The sequence below is a fragment of the Temnothorax longispinosus genome, chromosome 6 (genome assembly GCF_030848805.1).
Source record: "Temnothorax longispinosus isolate EJ_2023e chromosome 6, Tlon_JGU_v1, whole genome shotgun sequence".
NCBI classification, from domain to species: domain Eukaryota; kingdom Metazoa; phylum Arthropoda; class Insecta; order Hymenoptera; family Formicidae; genus Temnothorax; species Temnothorax longispinosus.
The window spans coordinates 7,756,841-7,777,089 of NC_092363.1; the positions used below are offsets into that span (position 1 = coordinate 7,756,841).

Here is a 20,249-nt window from a genome sequence, read left to right on the forward strand (position 1 = left end):
TATTGCTAATTGCGCTTTTTACAATATTCCTGCGTTCCAAAACTAATCAAATAGGCAAAAACTCCTTCCGAAAGGGTCTCCGAAATCCGATCGTTGGCACGGTTGGCATCACTGTTGTCACTAGCGTCTCGCGCGGTGACGGGGAACAGCGATGGGCGCAGATGAGCGATGAACTTGGATTGGAGGAACTCGAGGCGTCCCGTCAGTCCAGAGTGCGCCTATCAAGATATTTCCTTCGCCCGGCCCGGGTGGTGCGTAGTAAAATGGCCGCCCGACTCGGGTGAGTGAGTGACGTTTCTCGCATCGCAAGGTGTTTGCGTCCGCGATCGCGCCGCGCAGTCTTCGCGCATGAATATACGCGCGTGCGAACGTTCCTGGTGCCCGGCCGTCGCAGCGTGTCACGCATCCGTGTCTGCCTCGCCGGCCTCACCCGCGCGGCCGCACGGCCGCAGCTGAGTGCGGCCGCGTTCCGCGTTCCGCCCGCACGGCTCGTCTCGCCGCAAACGCATTTACCTAGGTGCGTATCAATCGCAATTTGCCCGCGCGCGTACCGGGACGTCGACGCGCGGCGCCAGGACGCGCCGGGACGCGCCGCGCGTCGTCGACCCGCACCGGCGACGCCGCGACTTCCCGCACGTCCCGAGATCCGAGATTCGCGTGCGCGCGCGCGCGCACGCACGCACGCACGAGAGAGAGAGAGAGAGAGTTTGGTTATACTCCGGACTTGATTTTTCTTCCTGTCGCTTTCAGTGGGCGGTATTTAAATACAGAACTGGATCCGACGCCGTCGGCCGTACCGTCGACCGACTTCGAGTCCGCGTCTGTTTTCTTAATCAGACCGGCTGTTTCGCTAATCACGTTCAATTCTAGTCTGCCCTGAGGAAAATGCAGAGGGACATGTTATGCGAATGCGTTCTCTTGGTTCACGGGTTTTTCTTTTACTGTCATTCAGTTTGGTGCTTAATTGTATTAACGAGAATATTTTCCCTGTTTAGTAGTTTTAATTGCGAAATAATTATTTTCAGATTAGAGGTACTTACATTTATTATTATATAGCGTTACCATAACAGCAGAGAGACTGACAGGAAATTTTCTGAATTAGCAGTTCAGCATTAACACCTTAACAATGTGCTGATCTAAACATAATTTGAACCGTCTACCTCGTAGTTCAGAATCTTCTCATTTTCATACAAATAAGTATAAAAAGTCGAATCAGTTTTTCATATTTAGCCTACGTCAGGAATGTTCTAAAGAGTATCCAGTCTTTAATTACGGAATAAGAAATTTTTTCAATTTTATTCATGCTCTTATTAAATTAGTTATTATGGGACACCTAGAATACAATTTTTAAATTATTTCACATTCATATCTTTCAGATATTAGTTAACATAAATCTCATTCTTTTCAGTAATATTTTTGTAGAGTCAGACGTAATGAACAGGATTAGTTTATTTTTAATTTAATTTTAATTATATTTAGAGAAAGAGGTTGTAAAGAAATGGAAGTTAATCTTGATTCAATAGCCGTAAAGAGTAGATGTAAGACGTAAGGAGTAAGCTATTGACTAATAGGATTCTTACAGTCCAAGAATAATCGATTTTGGTTAGTCAATTTTTACTGCTTATTTTTTACTGCTTACTTTTTATTCTTACGGCTATTGTAGAATGGGCTTTGCACATCATATTTTGGCCAAAACACTTAATACATCTATTCTGACATTGCGTTGACCTGGTTCGATTCGGGAGGAGGATCATATGAGACGACCGAGTGATTAATGCGCCTGGGCCTGGCAAACTGGCTCCGGTCGCTCAGGCTTATGTGAACTCGGGCAATTAGCAATTGGCTAATTATATGGTTAACGGGCGATGAATAACGCAGTCGCGCGAGCGCGCGGCGCTTAATTGCGCCCTGCAAATGGAAAGGCTCTTCCTTCCCAGTCCCATTTTTTCCACGTTCCTCTTCCGCCAAATCACACGGAACAGTTTTTTGCCTCGGGTACTTTTTATTTAATTAAATCCTTGAAAAGGGCGTCTCGGCAATGCGCGTCAAAAATATCCGTAAAAAGTAATTTTTATCGTCTCGTGAGAGAACATTTCATAAAGGTGATTATTCCGCATTTTTATCTTTTGGCATGAGAAACCCATTAATAATCCGTTAATATTAACACTCTTTTGTAAATATTCTCAATGTTGGATTTAATATTTACTTATTGTTAGTATTTGCCATTTTATTGCATACTCTTTAACGATTCACAGTCACATTTACGGATATTTTCCAAGATAACATGATGGTTAGAATATTTGGAATAAATTTAGAAATTAAGATAAAACGAAGAATTATCGCAAGTTTGTATCTAATGCTTTCTGTTTTTGTTTCAGAGGGGCAATATTTCCAGAAGATGGATACTTGGTGCAAAGCATAGGTATGCTTTCAACGTATTTCAACCTTAAATTGATCTTTTTATTCTACCGTGAATTGATCTCCGTCTTCGAGCGAGACAATGCGAGGAAATTAACCCATAATTGTAAACGGTGGAAGAGAGAAATTTCGCGTTTCATTTCGGTACTAGTAACGCTATTCTATTTAGCGCCACTACCGACGAGAAGCGCGCGCATAAACGTGCTAGCGAAAGAGTCGAGAAATGAGAGATAAACGCTGTTTTTTTTAAATATTGACTTCAATTCTCCCTTTATACGAGTCAAGTATCGGGTTTGATCCCGCTATTCAGTAGCAGGGTTATTCACGTTTCGCGAATTCCACGATACGATCTGCGTCGACACTCGACGTTGCTCCGGACAGCTCGTCTCCGCTTGCGTCGACGTCGCTAAGAGCCGGGATGAATGAAACATGAAAGTAGGATTTGAGAAATATAAACGTAGAGGAACGATGCGAGACGGCGATTTATGACGGGACTTTATTTGTTTCAGAATAATATATAAATCTTAAACGTGTAACAATCTGCTATCCCCCCATATTAATTTTATGCGGTACCTATTTTCAGATCTGTTAATAACGCTTATTTCATTATCACATAATGGGACAGTTGACATTGAGAAGTAATTGATTGGAAGACAGATGTGACAAGACACGATAAAATATGGCTTTGTGGCTAGGAGGACATGTGTGATTCCGTTTAGCCTTCCTCCGCCGTCACTGTCTTTTAATTACAAGATTCGATAGTATTGGCCGTTTCGTGAAGAGGGAATTTATTTAAAATTGCTTCAGGAATTCGTGCCCGATGATATCTTTCGTATTACAGTGATGGAGGAGGGACTAATGAAATAAAAACGAGTTCCCGTGGTACCGTTTGTGCATCAGCGAGCTAATCCGGACTGTCAACGCGATCAGACACGCGAGGTGTCCCTCGCGGCTCGCGATTCGTCTCGCGTTGTTTGTCGCAAAAGTTTCCGACCGCGTGTCCGCGTCGCGTGCTCGGAAGTTCTCGCGAGGAAGAGAGGTTTGTCCCCCGGAGAGTCATGTGTGCGGGGCAACGTCAGATGGAAAACGGTGGTGGGTCACGGTACAGTAACGTGTACTGTTAAAGAGCGCGCAATAACGAGCGCGTTTGCCGGGCACGCACCCGTTTGCCTCTGCGTCGCCGGCTCTCTGCCACTCTGCCTCCCTCTTCCCCCATGCCTTTCGCATTTGCGCCCTTTTACGCGCTCTCTCGCGAGATATTAATAGGATCGCGGTGCGTGCCGGCCAGGCATGCGAGCAGGCACGAGGCACGAGCCTCGCATTAAAACGCCTTTCGCGAAAAACCGGCGATCGTGAATCTCGTCTCATAGACAATCTTGTGGATCCTCCGCCACGCGGAGCATTCTCGTTCAGTGTGTAATGTACTTGACAAATACGAAACGTTTCGCTCTGATTGTAGTTATTGCATTCGTTTGAGATCCTCGGATGTTAGGCTTTCTTGGCTGAAAAGAAAAGATCGTCTGTTAAGCTTAAAAACTTGTATAAATTAATATACATTTCACATTTTTATACAACTTTTTACTTATTACATGATAAATCTAGAGGAAAGTACGGAAAATCATCTCTCTGGGAAGATACGTATATATTTTATCATAAAAATTATAAAAAGGAATTAGTGTATTTTTCGCAGTATCACTCGCATGGAAAGATCTTTTTCGCCCTATTTATTGGAAGCCATGAGAATCACGGTTATTCCAGTTATTGTTCGATCCTTCGAAGCTCACGGTCGTGTTCGCACGGACTACAATCGCATCACGGATATGGGAAAACGTCTATTTTTTTTGTCGATAAATGAGGCTTTCCACGTGCGAATGAAGCCACGTCGTTCCTGGTGAAACGTACGCGACGTGGACTGTGGTCTGCGGCTTGCACAAAGGCTCTCCGATAGTGAATCACGAGCCGGAGTTCGAAAAACACCAATATAAACATATACTTCTGAGTCGGCCTTGAAATGCGTATGAACCACATAATTATCGTGACTGCATAATCTATTGAAATTAACACGGGTTGCACCGCGCTGCTATCTCCCTCGGGCATTCCGAGATATTTTATATGTATGTATGTTGAATATCGTCGTCATGTAACGAGGCTTCTTGAGGTTTCTTTTCCTCGGTTTTCTTCGCGGCTGGCCGAGCGCGCGAGAATATTTGCATTCTAGAATATTTATCTTGCTTTGCGTTTCTTTGATAAACGTGAATTCGGATAGAATTTCAGCCACTTCGCTATGCAAGGAACGAGGCAATCGTCAGTCTAGAACTAAAAGATATAAGTAAAACATGCCTTTCGAAAAATAATTATCTATTTACAGTGCACCATTCAAGTATCGACGTAAGCTTTTTGTACAGATATCATAACATAAAACGTGACTGTCGAAGCAAAGAATTTTTATTTATAATAAAATTTCTAAAACGGTCTTTCTTATCAATCGCGAATAATTCTTATTCTTACGATACTGACGATGTAATTTTATTTAACAAATTTTCGCGTGATAGTACGTACGTAGAGTTTCGGAAAAGACGCGCATTTTCTCTGAATCATAGATATTGGAGGCATAAATGGTTTGAGTCATAAACGGTTGCAAATAGCACGTAACTCTTTTAAGCACCTCGCTGCACGCGATAGAACAATTTTGTGCAGTGCTTTTTTTTTACATATGTTACACCCCAGTAAGAATTAACGTCGCGTGCAGCCGATAATAAATTTCATTAGCCTGAAATCTATGCGGCCGTGCAGTCGAGTTACCTGACAAGCGCGATGGAACGTGTATTACATGTACGCACCTTGCATCCCAGATTCGATATTGATATTCAAGGCGTTTCGCGCCTGTCGAGCACGATACTGCCTTTTTTTCTTTTTGGCCATACGAAACTCTATTTTAATGTAGAGAGGAGAGAAGGTGGTTCCATTATATATCTGACCCATAAAACTGGACGTTTAACTTTTATGCTTTACGCTTATCGCGGTTTTTATACGTGCCTGTTGTAAAAGACGACGTAGACACGAATCGTGTAGTCTATCGCAAGCTCGACATTATTATACATATATTGTATATATACATATACTTTTTTTAGAATAAACAATTTTGTCTGACATTTTCTCTTTTGCGTGTCGTGTATTCTCCACGACGCTAATCGGTTATCTGTCTCTCGAAATACCGGGCAGGCACATGACAGAAATGCAACTATTCGAGCTTATGTAACTGAGCGATTCGCATATTATGTTTCGCTGCAACTATTCCTTTTCGCGTGACATAACTCGTTCGTTTTTCTCTTTCTCTCTCTCTTTTCTGTCTTGCAGACGCCCGACCAAGGATAGTCAGTTGAATTATTCAATATTCGCCGGTGCGATGGATTTGTTTCTCCTGTTACCGCGTTTGATCATAATACGGATACGTCGGGAAATCGTTGCCGGGAATCCGTAGCCGACGAGCATTTCCTTTAAAAGCTATTTTCCTGCGTTACGAAGCGCTTCCTACGTATATGTTTCATTCATCTCAACCGGCAGGAATATTTCCGCACGTTTTTCGCATCATTTCGACAGATTGATTTTATCCGATATACTTCTGTTCCTGAAATACAAACAAAACGGATTCGAATACTTTACGAATGCCAAAGTGAATGATTTATTTATGATCTCTCGCCACGAATTGTCTATTGGAGATATATTTATTACGCGTGGAAATTGTATGTCGCTTAGTCAGGTAATTATAGGCGGGATAATTATAGGCCTACTCTACCACGCTTATTCGCGTTACAATCGTCGCGAAAAAAAAATACACGGCTGGGTATGTGACTCACCTATCATACACGTTCCATGTATGGTCGTGCAGCGCATCGTAATACGGCGGACGAGCATCGCGATAGCGTCCGCGCCTTGAAACAATAGGCACTTAGATTAACTACTGTATATTAAAACCCGACACGCGGTTTACCGGATATGTATGCCGGTTGAATATGCATCGCGCTCAATTCGCCTAACGAGTTTTATTAATTATCGCTTCCGTGCGTTACGTCGCGGCCGGGATAATTGAGTCGTCTCCGCTGTAAACATTGTCGATCACTTCGCACCTCGCTCGTATTTTTATGGGACGACCCTCTGTTGTTCCGTCGTCGGGAGAATTCCCCGCGCGTAGAACCGGCTTTTCTCGTCAAGAGCACTTCAGTTGTGGCTTCTCGAGTTGACGATCCTCGTGTAACAGTTGAGAAGATCCGTCGAACACGTGACTGTTTAACAATCTAATTCGATGTTCAATATAGGAGAAAGTGGGAAGATAATTGCCTGTCCTAAAAAATACAGTTTGTAAGAAGATGTAAAACATAAAATTGAACGATTATATATAGAGATTACTAATTACTATATATTACATTTTAACAACATTCATATTATCCATATTAATCATATAAAAATATTAATTGAAAAGAAGTTAGAACCGTACTTTGTTATAAGCTTCTATCATCTTCGTGTTCTTACTTTATCCCCTGCATTACTTTTACACGAGTCATGAATGTACTTATGGATAGAACATCGATAAAGCGTCTTATTTAATGAGGCAGCTTGATAAATGAAGTCTGAGATTCATGAATGCGCTTCATTCATCTTTGCAGGTTGATAAAGCCTACTGTGTGGTAGCTGCCATGCCAACGTACCACAATGCGGGTGGCGGATACCCGAATGTGTCAGCGCCAGCGCGGCAAGCGAAGCTCGACGGCAATCAAAATCATCACACTATCCCTTCAAACGTAACGTCTCATCCCTTCATACAAAACAACACTCAGCAGCAACAGCAGCAGCAGCAGCAGCAGCACAGCGCTCCTTCCAACCTGACTGCAGGTAGCATTCCGTCCCATCCAGTGTCGCCGACGATGACCACGCATTCGAATGTTACCACCTCGAACATCACGACGCACGTGAACACCACGTCCTCGCCGGTGATTCTCACCTCGAATGCCATTAATTCGGGCGCCAACACTACCGCATTGCCGGCCAATCCACGACACGAAGTGAAACTAAACGCGATGCCGTATGTATCATTGTTGGCTTAGCTTGATATCTGAAAATGTAACGATTTGTGAGAAGGATGAATCGAATATTAATGTGAAAGTATAATTAAAAAAAGCTATAATATATCGCTCAATATTATTTTGTTTTGTTTTCTGTACAGATGGTTTCACGGAAAGATATCGAGGGAAACGGCAGAAAGATTGTTGCGACCACGAGAGGATGGTTTATTTCTAGTTCGAGAGTCGACGAATTTCCCCGGGGATTACACGCTCTGCGTATGTTATCAAGGGCGTGTACAGCATTACAGGGTGAAATATAAAAACAACCAGTTAACGATCGATGACGAGGAATTTTTCGAGAACCTGGCGCTCTTGGTCGAGCATTACGAGCAGGACGCGGATGGTTTGTGCACGCAGCTAACGAAATCTTTGCCGAAACAGGGCAAGCAAGATTTCTGCGTGGACCCAAAGGCATTCGTGGAGGCTGGTTGGGTGATTCAGACTCATGAGTTAGAATTAAGGGAGTGTATTGGAAAGGGAGAATTCGGGGACGTGCTGTTAGGCGTCTATCGAGGAGAAAGGGTCGCGGTGAAAATGCTGAAGGACAACAGCGAAGCGGCACAGAGGTTTCTGGCCGAAGCGAGCTTAATGACCTCGTTGATTCATGACAATCTGGTTAAATTACTCGGTCTCGTTTTTAATAATCAACACATGTACCTGGTTACGGAGTATATGAGTAAGGGATCCCTGGTGGATTATTTACGGTCGAGAGGAAGATTACACGTTTCGAAAAAGGATCAAATTAACTTTGCATAGTACGTAAGCAAAAACAAAATCCGTTTAGTCTGCTGACTGTAAAATATATTATTAATTGCACATTTGATCTATCGTAGCGATACGTGTGCTGGTATGGCGTATCTGGAATCCAGACATGTTGTGCATCGAGACTTAGCGGCGAGAAATGTTCTCGTAGCAGAGGATAATTCCGCCAAAGTATCCGATTTCGGCCTGGCGCGGGACGAAAACTTTTCTCTCGACGGTGGAAAACTACCGATCAAATGGACTGCACCAGAGGCTCTAAAACAAAATGTACGTATATTATAACTTGTACTTACGGACGAATAAAAAAATATACTTATGTATTATATTACTGTTTCTAGAAGTTTTCAAATAAGTCTGATATGTGGAGTTTCGGAATTCTTCTCTGGGAAATCTATTCTTTTGGTCGTGTGCCGTATCCGCGAATTGTAAGTGATATTTTCACTTTTTCTAAATTTTCACACGAGACACGTGACATATTTTCTTCACATTATTACTAATTGCAGCCTTTAGCCGATGTTGTAAAATGCGTAGAAAAAGGATACAAGATGGAACCACCAGATGGATGTCCTGCAGAAGTTTATGATATTATGAAACAGGTAAATTTTTGTCTGTTATGTTACATGTTGTATAATATTGTTGTATCATATCTTACTCAGATATGCTATTTAACAGGCGTGGGATTTACAGCCAGAAAAGAGACCGAGTTTTCACGACATAAAAGTGACACTCGGCCAATTGAGAGCTGAGTACATCAAAGGCGTGAATTAAGAAAGAAATACAACTTAAATAAACTTAGCGAGAACTGAAAAAGGGACTGGGACGCCCGAATAATTTCTCGTTTTCAGGACGAAAATAGTGATTTTGGATTTTCTGTTAGAAGGGAAAGAAAGTGACAGGACTTCGATTGTACATTGTATACAAAAATAGTATTTGCTTTGCTTATATTTATTGTTACTTTAGTTCTTGAAATGTGTGGGGAGAACTTTAATTTTTATATAGTAATATTTTGCACACACAAACATTACCTATGGTCAACCGTGCCTTTGTCCAAGTTGACGTTCTCGACCAGGAAATTCAACTTGTACATGATGAAATCCGAATATATTCGGAATAAAATCAACAGATTTAAAAGATGCGTAATTTGCCTACTACTTAATTTTCGATAGTTACATTTGAAGTCTATTATAGTGATGATAAAAAATGACTTTGTGACAACACAATTAAGTCTTTTTTTATATTACAGCACAAAAATGACGTATTATACATACTACGTTAAATTTAGATAAATTATAATACATGCTACGTTATATGCTATTCACAATCTCGTCCATTTAGTTTTAATCGGTTAACATTTCGTTTTTTGTTGAAATTGTGTAAAAAAATTTCATTTGCAATTTATATTGTTATGAATATAAAAGATTGCCTATATATATATATATTAGTAATTAAACTTAAATGTTTAGTTGCTTAAGTTTCTTTGATCAAAGATTTGTCATAAGAAGTATTAATTTTAAACTAAATTATATTACAATTACAATACACATCATTATTTAAGTTTTTTCATTAAATATTTGACTGCATTGGTGGTGTAAATGTATCTCTGTAAATATTTTTGTATATAATTTATCCATCGAAAAAGGATAATATTTCAAGATCAATTGATATTAAGAGAAAGATTGGTTAAGAGAAGATTGATATCAACAAAAAAGTCCATATTTTTTTTCTTTAGGTTTGAAACTAACACGTACTATGAACGTATGTTCATACAAAATTGCACCACGCTAAAAAATAATTATATTATTCGTGATCTTACGGCAGCATATCATTCTATAGCATTGTTTTGTAATCTATCCTTTATTTTTCATAAAATATTCTGCCAACAATAATAACGGACTAATTATGACTATTTGACGGCCGTAGTTCGCTAAATAGTAGCCATGAGCTGCGGAGAAGATCAAATATTTATTCTTTAAGATATCAGACGAGTGACAAAGGTCTGTAAAATTGTAGATATTAAATTCTTGTATGCAACGTATTTAAAAAATTTTTTTTAAATATTAAATTTTTTTAATGCATTAAATATCAAGATATCTAATATATATATCTATGTAACACAGTATCGTGAAATACTGTGTATTAAATCGACGCTGTATTATGCGATAATTTATTAAACTTTGGAAAGTGACGTGATGATCACTCAGTTCCTTGAAACGAAATCTTTCATGATAGAAGCAGAGATTGTCTTGACTGATGAAATATTTCATAACAATAGGTTCGATCTTTCTCTTCCACAAGTGTCTCTTCAGTCTGCGATTAGTTCTATAAGAAATTTAGAATATATTTATCTTAAGCATGGTCCGTTCGTAACTTTGATATTACAGCATGTACTTGAGGTACACGTATTAATAATGTGTATTAATATGGCTCTAACTGATACCTTAAATTGCTTTTTCATTGCGGAGTTTAATATTTATATGTATTTACAATCTGCGAATATACATGAGTTCTTCCAATTATAAATTTCATATTACTCGTGTAAGATGCCAATTTCATCTCCATTTTGTCTCTGACATTTCAAATCCAAGATAAAACATCTTGTTATTCGTTGAAGAGCATTATATTTATATAAATATATATAATGTCGCGTGTGACATTGTTACTTGTGTATTTTGATATGTACACGGGATTTCGTTGTTGCGATATTAATTTTCTTTAATAACAACCAATGTGTCCGTTTATTTTCTACTGATAATCGATCGATTAGAACGTAAGAAATCTATAATATATATATATTAATTAGAAAGATCGCAAAATCACGCAAGGGAATTAAACTGTACTTGATATGCATGTGTTCATGTTGTAACGGCATGGTATGTCGATTCGATGCGAGTGTATGTGGGATTTGTGACAAATACTTTTTCCATTAAAACTCTTTTGTAGAGTCTGGAATGAATGATTCTGGGAAAGCATTGAAATATATTTATCATCGTACTGTTGCTATGTCACAATTCTAAAGATTCTCATTAGACAGCTATAGCGACGAGAGAATAGATCACTGATGAAAGAATAAAAGTTATTAATAAAGAAAAGAAGTTAAACTATAGTTGTTTACTTTAATCAACCTTTAACTAGGTATAGAACAGTATAGAATCATAACGTACCTTTATAATTTCTAATTATTTGTTAGTATATCACAATTATCGCATTATTATTATCCGAAATCTTTATCAATTACTAGATATCAATAAACATGCGCTACAATTTTCGTACATACTTGTATTTATTTCAGTTTGCAATCCGAGATAATCATGAATGTTTATCACGAGTTCATTGTCAGTTGCAATATTATCGACTGTATATTCTTGCACGGTAGATACGTCATCATTTTTAATATTATTGTGCGAATATTCGTTTAAAATTTGTTCTTCGGATTCATTATCATATTCCCTCTTTTCTGATATTTTCCCGTTAATTCCGTTTGTTTTTACAATTCCCGATAATATCCAGAATTTTTCACTACTCTTTAGTTCGCGTATTTCGTTTTCTTTGATTCCTATATTTTCGTTACGTTTCGCTTGACGAGATTCAAGTACATTTTTCCCAGTACGTTTCAAAAGAGAAAAAGGATACGGGTAATCCTGCGAATTTAGAGAATTTTTCAATCGACTACGTATCAAGAGACTCTTCTGCACTTTGTAAGGTCGACCTAAATCACGCGTCAGTATCAAATCACGATTGTGACGTGATGTACCGATCAATAAATATCTTGTGTCGTTTCTCCGGTCTTCAATTATTGAATGTTTTATTTTACGTATTCCATTATATCCTCTTTTCGTAGAAATCCCTAATAAGTTTGTATTGCGAAAATCATGTTCGCTAATTTTGGAAGTTTTATAATTCAGGCTAAAAGAATAATGCGAGGTACCAGCTGGTGGATCGTAATCATTCGAAATCAGTTCGGAATGATCGCCTATCGGAACGTCTCTTCTGAGGACATCAATGTTTAAACTTTTACGAAATATCGCGTTACGAATTGAATATAACAATCTTCCGTTCATTCCAATTATTTTATTGATGAACGCGATCACGTGGTTGCCAATGACAGAAAATAGTTTCGAAATTAAGCTTCTTTCGCATTCTACATCGGAATGATAAGGCACATTATTCTTGCAAAGAGTTTCTAAGGTACTTCCTGTGACGTCGTTGCAGCGGGATAAACGTTTTGTAGCCGTAATTCCTGCTTTCGTTATCGGACTTGGATAAGTTCCTACGTCGCCTCCGTTTTTCTCATTATCTAAGTTAAATAAAAAAAAATTTTTGATTTAAACTCTATTTTATACTTTATATTCTGCGCAGAACTGTGCAATTTCTAAAAGTATATTCTGACGCAGACTAATGAAAAGCCATTGCAAATTATAAAACAAGAACGTGAACAATTATTTTTTCTCTTTCTAAATATAGAGAAATAGGCCAATATAAAGAAATCGATAATTTACCTGTTACATATTTAGGTAGATTTTTGAACGGAGGAAATATATTTGCTCTTGACAATGCGGCGGTTGTATTTTTATCTTCCTTAAAGGCGGTTTGGCATTGATGATCGAAGCAGAGCTTTGGAAGATCCAATCTGTTTGGAATCTCTTTTATGTTCTCCGAGTGATCTTTTCCGGTAATATTGTGTGCGACGGCAGTTCTTACAAGATTTTCTATCGAACTGCGATTATTTAATTTTTCAATATCCGGATCAGTGGTTACACTCATCTCTCTTTCACTTGTTGCTATTTCCTTCTCGAATTTTCGTTCTCTTGCATATTTACGACTTTTATCGTATACAATATTCGTCATCAACGAGACAATGTGAAATCTTATTTTCTTCTTGCTTGTGCTCATTGGCACTTGACTCGTGCTTTGTTCTACCGTTGCGGTTGATGGCGAGATTTCGCCATTTTTATCTTCCAGTTCATCCTCGCGTCTTTCGTCCTTTGGTTTTAACGTAATCCTTAGAGATGAAGTACATATGCCGTCTGATGACTTTCTTTCTGTTTCCTGCACACTCGAAATTGGATCTTTATTAGCAAGTACCGCAGTAGTTGTGGCTCTCACCTCTTCTCGATCAGCTTCCGACGGCGAGGCGTCTCGCGAACTTTTAATCTCGATGTCGCGTTCCTTAATTGCTTCATCTCTTCTTGAGATTGTGATTTCATCTTCTGCTTGCTTTTTAAATTGCCGCAAGTTTGACGAACTTCCAAATTCCTGCTGATCCATCGTCTGATCGCAGCTTCGAATCTCGACCACATCTCGCGCTTCGCAAACGTCCTCCGCATCGATCTTCTCACTGAGGGTAACCGTGTCGCTCTCAGATTCCGTTAAAGTCTTCGCCGATTCGTCGTCGGCGACGTTGATGTACGCCTCGGCCGTCCAACATTTCGCGCTGCATGGAATTCCGTTGGCCGACGTCTCGTTCCTTTCCCCGTATTCTTCCGCGTCGATTCTCACGCAGATATTCGACGTCTGCTTCATCAAGGACAATGCCTCGCGTTCCAATTCCTCGACATTACTGACCGTCGTCGCGTCTATTTCGATGATTCTCGGTCGGAGTTTTTTTTTAGCCTCGCCGACGCTTTCCTCCGACGTCGTCCTGTCGCAACACGCGCAATTCTCCGTGCTGGAACGCTGCCGATCGGGAGTCGCGGATTGTTCCTTCGCGCGATCGGCACCGCTACCACGGTCCGGATTTTTGGGAGGATTGCTGCGCGTGCCAGCTGCTGGAACGGCAACGGGTCGCGTAACAGTCTCTGGTTTGCCCGTGCACGGTTTCAGCAGCAGTCTCTTGGGACTTCGCGGTTTTACGTAGGTGAACGGATCTGGCGAACGAGGAGTGTCTGGCGGCAACATGCTGTACAATCTCATGGGATCCTCGAATCTCGCTGAATAACACGGCTTGGAGAATTGTTGCACGACGCGCGATGACAATGTCGGCGCCGGCAGCATCGCGCACCGTCTGCGATCGAATTCTGCTTCCACTTGACGGATCTTATTCTGAACGTTGCTCAGCCGAGTCTCTGCAATTGCGCGCTGCGACCGATATGGAGCAAAGTTTACATTCACTCGTTCATCGCACTCTTTCTGCCGTAGTGCTGAAAGGAAGTCTCGCAGCTCAGCGTCAGACTTGAGGGCGAGGACCGTGGGATCTATGAGATCAGTCTCCACCTTGATACAGAAAGTAAAAACATTATAAAAATTAAAAACATGTACGCGCTAGATATATTATAAATGTATTAAAATTTCTCCAACAATATTACGTTAATACCTCCACTCCAACCCCTTGAATCTCCATTATCTTTTGATTGACGAGTCCCTCGACTTGCGCCTTCAGCAGATTCATCTTCAGTTGCACCAGCGTGAGAATCGGGATGATGTTGGGCGGTGGATTGGCCGTCATGTGCAGGTTGATCAGCGCGTTCACTTGCTGCGCGTTCCTCGACTCCGATAACAGCTGATCTTTCGTCAGGGCGTTTATCGCCTTCTGCGCCCTCGCCATCACGTCTTCCATGCTGGTGGTCACATTCGAGCCCGGCACTTTACGTAACACCAGCCGTGTGGCGGCGCACGGTATAATTCCTTGCATCGACAGAAATTGAGATGCCAGTGCTTGGAGATGTAACGAGGACGGACAATTTCTTTTCGAGCAGATAGTATCGTCGATGGTGGGCGTGCAACGATGCTCGTCCGGATCGGTAGCGTCGTAACGACAACCGGCGCGTAAGACGTTTCTGATCTCCGTCGAGTCAACATCCCCTTTCCGGCAACATCCGCAACTCGGGTGCGTGGCCTCGCGGGTGCGAACAAACGGATCGCAGAACGGCAGAGGCATGGGATAGGGGTAGAACGGCGGCGGTGGCGGATAACAGGCGGCGGGGTAAGTTAATCCGCTCGGTGGTGGATACGCCGCTGGAGGCGAGGAGGCGATTTGAGGTGCCAAAGGAGGCAGGGACGGCTGCTGCTGCTGCTGCTGTTGTTGTTGGGATATCAACGATGGTTGGCAGTTGCCGGGCAGAATGAAGATGGGCGCGGCGTTGTTAACGCACGCACGAATCTGGTCCAAAATATTCTGCGGCAGCTGGCCGCAGCCGGGACGAGTGGGCGGTAGGTTCTGAAAGATGGGATGACATGGATTCGTTACTGGCTGCGATGTACCTGGCGCGCATTGATGCGTCACTATGTAAGTATCCGGCTGGCAAACGTGAGTGAAGGGTCCACCTAGATAGATAAGAAAAATCGAAATAGAATAAGGAACAATCACACATCAGTCATTTAAGTCCATGTCTCTTATTATGAAATTATCGTTAAGTGTTTTATTAAAAATTAGCTAAACTGCTCATATTCCATATATATGAGGTTTTTAATTAATATTATTTTAAACAAACAAACAAAGCAAATATTTATTCATTTAATTAATTACCATTTTGAAAATATTATCGATGCACGTACAAGAGAATATTTACCGTAAAAACTGTAGACAGATTTGTTTAATTATTTTTACTTAATAAAACACAGATAATATTAATATTAATTTATTATTGCTTTGTTATTATTAAAATATTATTATTAATATAACTGCGAAAGGATATAACTCATCTGCTGTTAAATTTTTAAACAGGTTTATTTCGTTTTCAATTGATGCCACTTCGAACAAACAAATAAATATACAAATAAACTTCTCAGTTTTATTATTAATACATACGTAAAAATACAACGGATAAAAAATGAGAAACTCTGGAAACGAACGTACTTTATTCAACAGACAGAATTAGATTATTAAAAATAAAATATTTTCGATTTAAACTCTTCCTGCAGCTTTGTCGCTTTATCCAAATTATATTTTTTAAGAAAGTACTTAACTTTGATTTAGGACATAAAATAATTACGTAATCAGGACATAACATTATTAGGTAATTCAGCGTTTGATTGGCATGATCGGCTTTGTACCTTGAGAAGTTCCGGAGCATGGACCGCATGCTGCAGTTTGCATCTGCTGAGTGCTGGTTTGCCGTTGTTGACATGTTGGAAAATTATACTGACTCGTCTGCACGGGTACGTTCTGACAGGGCGTGACCTGTGACATCGAGGCCGCGTTACAGGGCAAATTAATCATTGGTACCAGAGGCTAGATCATTGATTTGCTTTAACGAATTGAGATCCCGGCTGCAGCTGTCGTGCCCGTTTGTCCTCCTTCGTGATCAATAATGCATTATTCTGTTCGCAGCATGAGCTCGCACCCACAATTTAGGAAAATTACACTTGAAAATTTAGATGTTGACGTGGTAATTGATTAAGCACGAGATGTTCGGTGCTTGTCGTTTCTTTCGTTAAGGTTTGAAGTTGTAGCGATCCATCAAAATAAATATGTTATCGATATAGTTTATATATGTTTATGTATATACATAAACCATTCAATTATCTGTAAAACTTGCAGGTGCATCGGAAACGTACATTTGCTGTGAAAACTTGGCAATTTGTGGCATTTTGTCTTCAAAGTTTCAAAGTTATGACACGACGAGAGAAAATTATATTCTCTCAGCATTTAAAGTCCAAGAGACTCACGGCGCGTCATCCGGTTAAAATAAATCCAATTAATTATATAGATCTGATTAGAGTGAGTACGTTCTTTAACGGCGATAATCTTTATATAACGCAATTTAAAGTTACTTCCACTTTTCTCAAGATCGATACCTTTTCTCTGATTAAATGCCGATGAAAATGTACTTAAAGAGATGGCGACGTTTCCTAAACGGTTAGTCACGTCTCGGTGTGGAGCAAACTTAATTATTTGCGACATCATTAAAAATCAATAAAACCGGTTCGAGTCGAGTAAATCGAAAAGGAAAAGAAGAAACGTATAAGTAACTGAATATTTCATCATCATTTAGCATTTGGTATTAGATTCACGTTAATGTGACATTTCTTGTCTAAATTTAGCTCTGGAGTTTTTCTCTTCTAGTCAATTAATTAAGATCAACAGTAGAAGCCGAGGTAGAAGCGAATAAGAGTAGGTGACAGTTGGTAGCTGACGTAAATTAATAAATCAATTAAAAATTTATTTACTGTCGATAATAGAGAGAGCAGGAGCTATTGGATTTCCTAGGAACTTATATTATAGCTCGCTAGAAAACGAAACGTTACAAAGTACAGATGATCAGTGTCAACCCGTTATGCTGGTATCGGTCAGATAAAAGATAAATGAAGAATGCGCGGAGGGGAGATCTGTTTGGGTCATTTGGGACGAGTAACGGAGGAACGGAGCTCGTGAACACAGTGACCACTTGTTAGTCGAGGAACGCGCTGGGGGACATACGTCGAACGAGTTTAGAATCCACTGGTGAAGTCTTTCATCATACATATTACCTTCGGATAACCTTTATAATTACGGGAGCTATATGTATGCCACCTATTTAATTATTGGTGGAAATGCTCGTTTACGTTAACGTCTATGTTGCATTTTGACTCACTCTCGAGGTTTAAAATGTTTTTTAATTATTCCGTCGCCCGCCGACTCGTTGCACTTCGTGACGATAAACATTATTAACGCGCGCGGCACGCGGCACTCGGCACTCGTCGCGACAACGTTATTAGAACGAGCGGGCTCGCGCGCAAAAAAAAAATCCTCATAATTCTCGACTTTCCGGCTTTAAGCGCGCGCTCTCGCAGTACCGGTGTCCTTAATTGCTGCCGTGTTTTATTACAGCGATATTATTTTCCCTTTCGCTATGGCCGACCCAGATCCCGATCCTCACACGAAGTCGCCCAAGCCCAAGTCGGTGAAGCCAGCGGGAGTCGCGGGGGAGTGCGTATGCGAGCACTGCGACTTCATAAGGCGAGTATTGATACCGGAGATGGTCCACGATCGTTATTTCTGCGAGCCCGGATCCAGGGAGTTCGTCGAGTTCGATTCCGTCGACGTGGAGCACTTCGACCGGAAGAGTAATCGCAAGAACATGTTACACCGGGTGACGGCGCGCGTAAAGTTTTCCGGCGTGACACATAGCTTTCCTCTTATTATCAAGCTGCCTGAACCGCACGTGAATCTTCTGTCGTCCAGCCCGTTCCTGAACGAGGAGATGTTTTACAGCAAGATGACGCTCAACTACGGAACGGACGGTATCCCGAAGTGTTACCTGTCCGACCTGGGTCGATACGATCGGCCTGTTATCGTGTTGGAGGATCTGGCCGCGCGCGGTTACACCCAAGTAGATGATAAATTGGACGAGGATCATCTGAAATTGTGCATGAAAGCTTTGGCGACGATTCACGGCAAGGGACTGAAGCTGAGGGCGTGTAGGTTTCCCGTTTTCAGGGAGTTCTATGCGAAACTGTCTGTACCGGCGGACTGGTTGCACTTTCATACAAGCACTCAGACAGGCAACATCAGGTAAACTTTGGTTTCTACTTGTGTACGCACGTTTCCATGTTAGAATAAGTTACGAAACAATCACGTCTTTGTTTTAAAAGCTTGATTATGCGAAGCAAAAACATATTTACGTCGAATTTTGAATTTTTATATATACACGTTATATAATAATATGTTGATATCAAACATATTATTAACGTTGATTAAAACAATTATTTACTTGGAAAAATATGCAATGTATCTTCGATCTTATGTCACTTGTAGATCATTTGAAGCACAGGATAATCCTGGAAGTTTGGACACTTCATTATATTCCGCATTGCCAGTCGATGGAGACCTCTCCGAGAAAATAAGAAAAAAGCGAGACGTAACGACCAAATTGGAGCTCAACGATTTTTGGACCATCTGCCATGGTAATTTCACGCGGAATAACTTGTTGTTCAGGTACGAGAATGGGAAGCCGAGTGACGTAAAAGTGATCGATTGGAGCACAATGAGGTATTGTTCACCATCGATTGATTTCGGTCACATTCTCCTCCAAAATCTGCCCGACGACCGCGACGATAATCTATCGACGATCGAGGCATTTTGTCGGAATATTTTGCGGATTTATTTAGATGCTGTGAAAGACGAGTATCCGGAAGTGGATCGTGAACTTTTGGAACGAGAAATTATCGCTAACATGCCGTTTGCGTACGGCACCATTGAAAATCGCGTGCTCAGAGAAGCAGGGATGATGTTGCATACGCTCGACCGTTTAGGTAGCTTCGATTAAAATTACTCTCGTTGTTACAGTTTATGCTTTACAGTTGATGCTTTATAGTTCTCGCGATATTCCATATATTAAATCTTATCACGACTTTATCGTGCATACTCACGATAGCAGGATACACAGAATAAAATACATTGGCACATATAGTAAATGTTATAGACGTTTAAGTTCAAAGGTCTATTTTTATCGTTGTACTTGTATTTTATAAATAATGTGACCAATGTAAGAAAATAGATATGTCACAGTACTCTATGTATATATCTAAAATTTATAGAGAAATAAATTTAAAGTTACAGAATTACCCGTTTGATACTCGCTTTTTTATTTCGGCACTCAAAATGACAGATTTTTCGCGATTTCTAGGAAATACAAAGTAATCGCTTCGTAATAGCGTTATTAGTATAATTATAATTAAAGGCGATAAATTAAGGTTGCAATATGTACAATATTATAAAAGTTTTATTGTTATTTTTCTTCATTTCAACAGTTTTTTATAGCTTATTAGACTTGCAGGATTGGTTGTTTTTATGCGGCATATGCACATCGTGCATCGTGCAACCACAGCTGCTACTACGATATACAATATCAGTGCCTGGCGATGAAATGCAATATGCTGCTTGGAAATGCAAGTCCATTGTACTTCGGATTACTTTTTCTTTGCTCTCTCTTTCTCATGCTGATTACCTAGTTTGATAATTTTTTTATTTGTACACCATTTTTACTTTCCATTAATATTTTTATAGTATAATACTTTCTATTAATACTAATT

The 20,249-nt window shown here is 40.4% G+C and overlaps 3 protein-coding genes across 5 annotated transcripts; 2 read left to right on the forward strand and 1 right to left on the reverse strand.

The window, feature by feature from the left end:
- The first annotated feature begins 7,112 nt into the window (after window positions 1-7,112).
- Window positions 7,113-11,403, forward strand: LOC139815003 (tyrosine-protein kinase CSK). 2 transcript variants are annotated; one of them, XM_071781582.1, is made up of 6 exons: window positions 7,113-7,498; window positions 7,640-8,293; window positions 8,372-8,567; window positions 8,639-8,725; window positions 8,804-8,896; window positions 8,973-11,403. In XM_071781582.1, the coding sequence occupies exons 1-6, from the start codon at window positions 7,113-7,115 to the stop codon at window positions 9,066-9,068; spliced, it is 1,512 nt and encodes a 503-aa protein (XP_071637683.1). In that variant the 3' UTR covers window positions 9,069-11,403. The 2 variants fall into 2 exon arrangements, with proteins under 2 accessions (XP_071637683.1, XP_071637684.1); XM_071781583.1 differs by having other exon boundaries at window positions 8,642-8,725.
- Window positions 11,201-17,343, reverse strand: LOC139814995 (uncharacterized). The gene is made up of 4 exons (XM_071781565.1): window positions 16,290-17,343; window positions 14,611-15,560; window positions 12,797-14,510; window positions 11,201-12,594 (listed from the first exon to the last, which is right to left on the reverse strand). The coding sequence occupies exons 1-4, from the start codon at window positions 16,453-16,455 to the stop codon at window positions 11,528-11,530; spliced, it is 3,897 nt and encodes a 1,298-aa protein (XP_071637666.1). The 5' UTR covers window positions 16,456-17,343; the 3' UTR covers window positions 11,201-11,527.
- Window positions 17,344-17,526: 183 nt separating this feature from the next.
- LOC139815008 (uncharacterized) lies at window positions 17,527-19,781 on the forward strand. Of its 2 annotated transcripts, none has more exons than XM_071781590.1 (3): window positions 17,527-17,679; window positions 18,046-18,729; window positions 18,973-19,781. In XM_071781590.1, the coding sequence occupies exons 2-3, from the start codon at window positions 18,068-18,070 to the stop codon at window positions 19,481-19,483; spliced, it is 1,173 nt and encodes a 390-aa protein (XP_071637691.1). In that variant the 5' UTR covers window positions 17,527-17,679; window positions 18,046-18,067; the 3' UTR covers window positions 19,484-19,781. The 2 variants fall into 2 exon arrangements, with proteins under 2 accessions (XP_071637691.1, XP_071637692.1); XM_071781591.1 differs by having other exon boundaries at window positions 17,547-17,679; window positions 18,081-18,729.
- Window positions 19,782-20,249: the final 468 nt, after the last annotated feature.

Bases quoted from the DNA above. Each gene is read 5' to 3' on its own strand.
- LOC139815003 (XM_071781582.1), top strand. From the start codon at position 7,113: ATGCCAACGTACCACAATGCGGGTGGCGGATACCCGAATGTGTCAGCG. The intron at 8,568-8,638 runs GTACGTATATTA...TACTGTTTCTAG, and splicing joins CAGAGGCTCTAAAACAAAAT to AAGTTTTCAAATAAGTCTGA. The intron at 8,726-8,803 runs GTAAGTGATATT...TACTAATTGCAG, and splicing joins GTGTGCCGTATCCGCGAATT to CCTTTAGCCGATGTTGTAAA.
- LOC139814995 (XM_071781565.1), bottom strand. From the start codon at position 16,455: ATGATTAATTTGCCCTGTAACGCGGCCTCGATGTCACAGGTCACGCCC. The intron at 15,561-16,289 runs GTACAAAGCCGA...TTATCTATCTAG, and splicing joins ATGCTCCGGAACTTCTCAAG to GTGGACCCTTCACTCACGTT. The intron at 12,595-12,796 runs GTAAATTATCGA...TATTTAACTTAG, and splicing joins TCTACCTAAATATGTAACAG to ATAATGAGAAAAACGGAGGC.
- LOC139815008 (XM_071781590.1), top strand. From the start codon at position 18,068: ATGGCCGACCCAGATCCCGATCCTCACACGAAGTCGCCCAAGCCCAAG. The intron at 18,730-18,972 runs GTAAACTTTGGT...TGTCACTTGTAG, and splicing joins ACTCAGACAGGCAACATCAG to ATCATTTGAAGCACAGGATA.